General features: G+C 46.3%; 1 protein-coding gene across 1 annotated transcript; it reads right to left on the bottom strand.

Moving 5' to 3' along the window:
• Positions 1 to 2,294: 2,294 nt before the first annotated feature.
• MED18 (mediator complex subunit 18) lies at positions 2,295 to 6,717 on the bottom strand. The gene is made up of 2 exons (XM_019517702.1): positions 6,592 to 6,717; positions 2,295 to 6,118 (listed from the first exon to the last, which is right to left on the bottom strand). The coding sequence occupies exons 1-2, from the start codon at positions 6,662 to 6,664 to the stop codon at positions 5,565 to 5,567; spliced, it is 627 nt and encodes a 208-aa protein (XP_019373247.1). The 5' UTR covers positions 6,665 to 6,717; the 3' UTR covers positions 2,295 to 5,564.
• Between the last annotated feature and the right edge of the window lie 768 nt (positions 6,718 to 7,485).

Below are 7,485 nucleotides of genomic sequence, written 5' to 3'. Positions count from 1 at the left end.
GGGAGATATAGGTAAAGCCCCTTGTGAGCTACTGCTTTAAGAGTCTGCTGCTTCCTGGGTGAGGTACTCCTAACCCTAGGCTACTGGACCAAGATGGCTACTAATGAAGGGATGGTGACTTCAGTGATCAAATCAAGGTGCATGTTCTGAACTGTGAATCCCGGTCTTGCAAAGGCACAACTTGGGTGTTTGCCTGCACCCTTAACTGCTGTCAAAGTCTGGAAAAAAGGCAGAATTCTGAAGCACTTGCCTTTCTTCCAGTTTCTCTCATCTAGATGCAGTGTCCCCTTCCTTGCATGCTGTGTGGGATGAATGACAATCCTCTGTATCTTGGTTACCCTGATGGGCATGCAGAACTCTGGTGTCCCTGTGTGACCTTGCAGCCACGTACCTAAAATCAGTTGTGGGGACACTGTGCATTCCTGCACTTAAATCCTAATTTGAATCTTCCCCTTCAATTTCTGTGCTCATTTTCTGTAATGCTTCCTTTCTAGTGCCCCCTTTTTTCCTTTTTAGATTAGAAGTGTATTTACAACCCCCAGCAAAACATTAGCTAGGACCTCTAGCTGTAATCTAATGGACATATTGCAAGCTAAATGGACAAAAATCAAGGCTAGAAAAAGAGAAAGGTACATTAAAAAGGAAGAAGCAATGGTGCACAAAAACAGGACTGCCCAGCTTCTGAGCAGCCAGAGGTCATACACCTCCTGGGTCACACCCATGGGAGCTACATGCTGTGCAACCTGCACTAGCACAAGCCACAGAACCTTGTACTCCTACGTGGCATGCAACCCAAGCCACAGCCTCACCCTCTGCTCTCCATACCTGTGCCATGCAGGGACCACAGGCTGCAGCTTGTGCAATACTGCAGTGTACTCCCTTGTGCCCTGGAGCAGGAAGTGAAAGGAAGAAAAAGGGAGCCTGCAGCTCTCCACTGTTGCTGCAGCTGAAGTGATGTGGAGAGCAACAGCTGGGTGGGAGCTCAGGGACCACACACTGATCCTCTGAGGGCAGTCTGTGGCTCCTGTGCTGCCAGTTGAACAACCCTAAAAGAATGCAACTCAAATCTGTAGAATGAAGAAGCTGATAGACCATTTCTGATAGACCATTTCACAGTCCTTAGGGGTACTTATACACATGCTTGGGGGTGGGGAGGATGACACTTTCACTAGTGGTTCCCAGAGAGCTGCTCTAATTAAAACGTGCAGCATCACATATATTAAGCCCCACTGCACGTTTAGCAATGGCCATTCAACTAAAGCTCATTCTAATTAGAATATGTCAGAGCATGAGTTACAGGCACACTCACTAGCTAAAACTAGCTAAAAGCATTAACTCAAATGTGGAAGCATTAACTCAGATGAACTTTAGATAAGGTGTGGAGGTAACTTTCAGTGAAGCACTGGATGCACTGTCACGGTGCTTAAGAAAGCTAGCTTTTGTTTTATGAATCTGAAAGATGTACATTTTAGTTTAATGACTGCTGGGCCCCCGCGCACTCCCCAGCAGACCCACTTCTGGGTTTGCCACCAAGCACATGGAGGGCCCCCCTGCATGCCTGTTGGACACTCCATGTGCCTCAGCATCGCCGCAATCACGAGCCATGCCTGCTACTTCAAGGTATGTAGAAAAAACATGTAAAGCTGTGTCTATGTCCAAATTGACATCAAATCTTCAGATTCGGATTCAGTCGAATCAAATCAGGGGCAGTGATCTGAATCAACTAATCGAATCACTGTCCCTGATTCAGGCCAAATCCAAATTGAATAGGGCACACTTCGCACACCCCGATTCTGAACTGTTAGCTACAGAAACTGGCTTTCCTTACCCACCCACAAATTTGGATTTGGATGGACATACTGAAAGTCTGCAAATGAGAGCCTTTTTTTTACAGATTCTGCTTTTCAGGTATGTACATTTTTATTTTAAAGTTGGGGTGTTTTTTTGTTGGTCCCCCCCATGCCACCCTGACATGTTTATGAAGCTTTTCTTCAGAGAGCCTGTGGGGCTGGGGTGAATGCCGCGCACTGCCCAGGACTCTGCTTGTCTGCACTCACCCCAGCCAGCCCTGGGAGCAGCCAACAGGGAAATCTATCCCTACTTCCTACATTACTGTATAAAGTATGTTCACTTTATGCAAATTCAATTTATCTGGCATTCTCCAGGCCTGTGCTGATTGCACATATGCAAATTTACCTTGAATATAATGAATTTCAGGTACAAAAAGGTCATTGCATAAGAGCAAATTTGCATAAATCAAACCCGCATAAATTGAGGGAAACCTGTATTATTCCTTGATTTTAAAGCATGTTTATTTTATGAGAGTAGATCTCTGCTACAGCATGTTATGATCCATTCATTTGAAATCCCCACCAAGGGGGCATACAGCTATTTTGAAAAGTGAATATTCACACTGCAGGAACCTTAGCTGTTTAAAATTTGGTTTCCATTATGAATTGGAACCAAAAAATTAGAATCTTTGTGGAATGAAAATCTTCACAATGTGTATTTTAGAACTTGAATAAAAATAAATGTCAAATATAAACACTTCCCTGGGCGGTTCTCCCCAATGCAGTAAACAATAGCTTTAAACAATAGGAACAGTGTGTCCAAGCAACTCAACCCATCACCATAGATCATTAAGCTTGTTTTCTTGGTAACATCCTAATGGTATCTTTTTGTATAACCAAGCACTGCAAGTTTCCTCAGAAAGGTCTGAATCAGAACTGGGAGAAGTGTTCAACATAGGATCTGTGTTTAATAAGAGACCTGCCATAAAAATAAGTTGGAGAAGTACCAGGTTAGGTGCACCACTAAAACTTTCCTCAATACTAGCTAGCACTTAACAGATCATTTAATATTATCATTTTGTGAATCATGGAGATTGTCTTAATACAGCAGATGAGTGATTAAACATGGTATGAAAAAGTACAAAAGCTCTTAATACTATTCCTCTCAAAAGTAATTTAAGACATAACCCACAATAGAACATGTTCTGACAGGAAGGCTAGTCCCAAACACCTTTTTTCAAACTATATACTGTTTTACCAGTCTTCCCATTGTGTTCAATAGGTTTCCTGTTGTGTCCAGTACTACAAAAATACACACCTGTATTTCCAAATCAAACATGCTGATGAGAATGAGGATCAAAATGGTGCTTAATTTTACATGAGCAAACTGGTATATCTTGAGAAACAAAGGATGCCGCAGGCCTGTTTTGTCCCTTAAAGAAGGGCATTATGTTCTAGGAATTAAGTAGAAACATGCAAGATGTACTGGTATTCTGGGTACATACATGCTGCCACCTGCATTATGAAATATACTTTCAAGTTTTGAGGATTGTGTGTATTTACTGTCATAATAACACTCCCAGTTCACTAGCTGGCCACAAGTTAAATCTTCATGAATTGCTCAAGTATCTACTTATTTTTACATAAATTCAGCATCCATGGAATGCTGAGGGCATTGTATTCCATATACTGTGTCATGTTGCATAGTTGATGACAATAATCATTTACACTGATTAACTTGGAAAATTCACAATTCTACTGTTCACTTAAATTTCCTTGTCATTTTATGGGCATTTACAATACCCTTCATTAAGGAGCTGTCCTTTTCTGTTGCCTAAATAGGTATGTGATGGTAAGTTATAGAAGAGTTTCATAGCAAATGAAATTACACTCTCTGTTTGCAAAAGCACTTTGATTGCATAGTAGTAGGTTTCCCAATCTATCATGCCTTGACTCATCCAGTTAGGCCTTTGCACTACACATTTTTTGTTATACACACTGTTTTAGTGAGAGAAAGGAAATGTGCACGTTCAGTTTGTTGCATTAAAAACGGTGGATCTACAACAAAATTGCTGCTTCCAACAGCCACTTGTGTTGTGGGGAAACTTTTTTTTTTTTTTTTATGTGACACTTGATATACAGGTCTGAAGCATGCATGGTATTCCACTGAGCATTGCTTGCCCTTCCCACCTCACCCCTACAAGGGGGAAGCAAAAAGAATGACTGCCTCCCTAAATTGCTTGCCCAGATGGCAAACTTGGGGGACGCCTGCAGGGACCCTACTACTACCACCACAACTGTCAGGCGTTCCTATGACATCCCCACTGCTGCTCAAACAACTGCTGCTACTGCTAGAGCCCAGGGGAAGAGCCAGGGTACTAGCAGGGGCAACAGTGACAGCAGGAGTCGCTACTGCCTGATCAGCTCTTACTGCCGTGGGTGGCTTAAGACCAGAGCATCATCTGTTGAAATGATGGCAACAGCTGCCAACAGCTGAAGTAGGGGCAAAGGCTGATCAGGGGGCAGAGACTGCCCAATCAGCCCTTGTCACCATAGATGGCTTCCCATCTGTTGCTAAGATGGGAATGGCTAATCAGGCAAGCCTGTCTTGCTCACTGATGGGCCTTCTTTGTGGAGATGGAGGCTTAAGGAGCAGCCCCCTATTTTCCCCTGGCTGGAGAACAAGCCTTTGTGGTGACTTTGTCATGCTCCAGCCAGGGGCCTGTGTAGACGTGTACACCCCACAGTGATCTGTTTTGTAGCATTACAAACTTTGTAGTGATGCAAAAATAACAGGTCAGAAGCCTTAGGCACATTAGATTTAATGCCTAGGTTTTTAATGAAAAATAGCCCTTGTGGTAGAGTGTGCGCATTTGAGAGTTTTCATTGCTAAAATTAAATATTTTATACTAAATACAAACCCCATGGAGTTGTAGGATAGGGTCTGATTTATAAATACTGAAAGAGAAAATAGGAAACCAATTACAATCAAAATAAGCACTCCTGCAGTACTCTTATAATAAATCATCTAATCTTAGTTTTATAAATTGCTCTAATACTATAAATACCCAACCCCCATCCATTGTATTCACTGCAACATGTGCAACAGTTGGGCATTGAGATGCTTGACTTTCATGAAACAATCAGACTGAGGTGTTTGACTGTATTCCTAATCGCAGATGTAAAAGTATTATGAAGTACACTTGGGGCTAAAAGTCCTGATTCCTCCCCCCCACCCCTCCAAAAAGCTTTTGCAAAACCCCAGATGTAAGGATGGAATCTTTTTTTTTTTTTAATACCTTGAGAACATTGTTTTAAAACCTGGAACCTGAATATTACAGCATTCAAGAGCAACAAAAGTACAACTGTTGAAAAGGTATGCAAACATATGCTACTGGGGAAGCAGTATTACATAAGTTAAATGTTTTCAAATTTGGAATTGTATGCTCCCTGTTCTAGTAATAGCGTGTGCGTGTACACGTACACACTCTGGAGGGGCAGGAATGCTAATATGTTAAATGTCTTTCCTCACGCTGCTTAGAATTTCATTTGACAGAATTGCTTTTAAGTTGCTTTCAAACATCGTTTATTCACAGCTACCCTATAACAGGTTACCCCAAACTGTCAATTATCACAGTGACAAAACTAAATACCAAAGAATTCCTGTCCCCCAGCTTTAATCTTGCAAGAAGCATTTTGTAAGAATAGTTTAATGAGGCAGGTCATTATGACTCTTAACCAAAGTGGTCTGCAACACCCATGACTGCTTTTTATTCACATTAACCTTTTTGGGTCAATTTTCTCTAAGTGCACTAATGGTTTCAGCTGCTCAGCAAAGTTCCTCATATCATCAGAAACCATGTCCTGACCTGCTGGTGCCACTACACTCAGCTCTACAAGGTATGAGAGAGACAAGGGCTCTATACTTTCAGTGTTTCCTGGCATCAGGATGCGAAAGATCTTGTATACCACAATCTTCATGATGCCCTTGCGGAACACATGGCCCTTGGCAACAAATTCATGGTCCATACGGAAGCCCATCTCCACCAGGAAGTCAGTCAGGTTCTCCGAGGTGGCAATGTCTACGCAGTTACGGACCAGAGCATGGCGGTTTTTGTCTCCTATTTCTGGCTGCCCCAGGTAGCGCAAGTGCCAGGGCATGCCTGTTTTGTCCATCGAGCGCCGTGCCCTCAGCACAAATGGGCTGGCCTGCTGCCCCTTGAGAAGGAATACCATCTCGTGATCGAGGAACGTCTCCGGTTCCATATTGTCACACAGGCCCCGTAGCCGATGAAGGAGACTCTCCAGGCTTTGATCCAGAACGCTCCCTGGAGACGACAGACAGGAAACGTGTCACCGCTTACCAGTTCATAAGTGCCCACACCCTTTCCTCTCCTCTATCTGTGCAAGGTTGCCCAGAAACCCCTCCTCCACCCCAGGTTCACGGGGAAGTGGTCTGTTGCTTTGAGCCGTAAAACACCAGGCTCTTTTTTCTTGAAAGCATCAGGGGCCTTAATTACTTGAAGAATTAAAGGTGCACAGCGCTCCTCACCAGCCCTGCCAGCTTTTGTCAGGCTGGAAGGCCAAGGCCGCCTGCCCCCCGTTACATTCAGCGCGCAATTAATGGCTCAACTACGCAATACACGTAGCCTGCCCGTCCCCACCTCGTGCACTGCCTGAGCACTGTGCCAACCCGTTTCTTCCCAGCCGGAAGGTGGGGGCGCGGGCTGACGCCGGCGGCTTGTTCCCTGGAGCTGCCGCGGAGCTCGGGCCGGCCCCAGGCAGCGCGGGCCGGGCTCACCTTGGAGCAGGTACTCCATCATGTTGATGGTGCCGCCCGTGACGGGCATCATGGTGACCGGCGGCGCCTCCATACCGCCCAACCGCCCCGCTCGGCTTGAGGGGGGTAGGGCACGTAGATCAGCAGTTCGGGCAAGGCACATGCGCACACCGCGTGCGGACGGACGGCGCAGCTACCTAGCTGAGGATGGGGGTGGGGAGATTTCCAAGCGCGTCCGATTCTGGTGCGCATGCGCCGCCTTCGACGCGCCAATGAGAGACGGGGGCGGGGTCTGTGCTGTGACTGTCGCGCGCCCCGGGAAAGCTGCCAGCTGCTAAGCGGGCGCTTAGTGACTCGCGCGCTCCTGGTAGCGGGCCTGGGGGGACGGGGCTATGTCACGTCGCCGTTATTCGGCACCCGGAGGCCAGTCGCCGCGGGGCCTCGGCTGAGAGGGCGCGTGCCCGGCCCTGACTCCACGCCCGCTCCTGCCCAATCCGGGCGCACACGGTTCGCGCCCCTCAGTGACAGCCGCCCGGTCTGCCCCGCCATCGCAGGGACCCTGACATTTCTTCCTACCTCATCCGCTTAAACTCGTGCCTTGGACACGCTGCTGTTTTGTGAACCCCGCCAGGGGCCCTGGCAGCCGGTAAATCTGCAGCACCCGCCTCGCACTCCCCACCCCTTCCTCCGCGTCCTGCAAAATCGTCGGTTTGACCAGAACAAGTGTCTTAGAGAAATAACCCAGAAGCAACCAGGGTTAAATGTCTCCCGAGAGAGTTTCTCCTGGGACACCAAACTTCTCTACACTTATCTTCTGAGCAAAGCCTGTGTAGTTCAACTCCTGATTTACAAATGTTTTCATGCTGAGGAAGAGCACCGCGCCTCCCAAGGCCTGTCCAGCCTCCTCTCAACCAA

Source organism: Gavialis gangeticus, unplaced genomic scaffold (assembly GCF_001723915.1).
Source record: "Gavialis gangeticus isolate Ggan-Ray unplaced genomic scaffold, GavGan_comp1, whole genome shotgun sequence".
NCBI lineage: Eukaryota > Metazoa > Chordata > Crocodylia > Gavialidae > Gavialis > Gavialis gangeticus.
The sequence above is the reverse complement of the archived record's forward strand: the minus strand, read 5'-3'. Positions and strand labels throughout refer to the sequence as shown.

Bases quoted from the DNA above. Each gene is read 5' to 3' on its own strand.
- MED18 (XM_019517702.1), bottom strand. From the start codon at position 6,664: ATGGAGGCGCCGCCGGTCACCATGATGCCCGTCACGGGCGGCACCATC. The intron at 6,119-6,591 runs GTGAGCCCGGCC...TGTCGTCTCCAG, and splicing joins GATGGAGTACCTGCTCCAAG to GGAGCGTTCTGGATCAAAGC.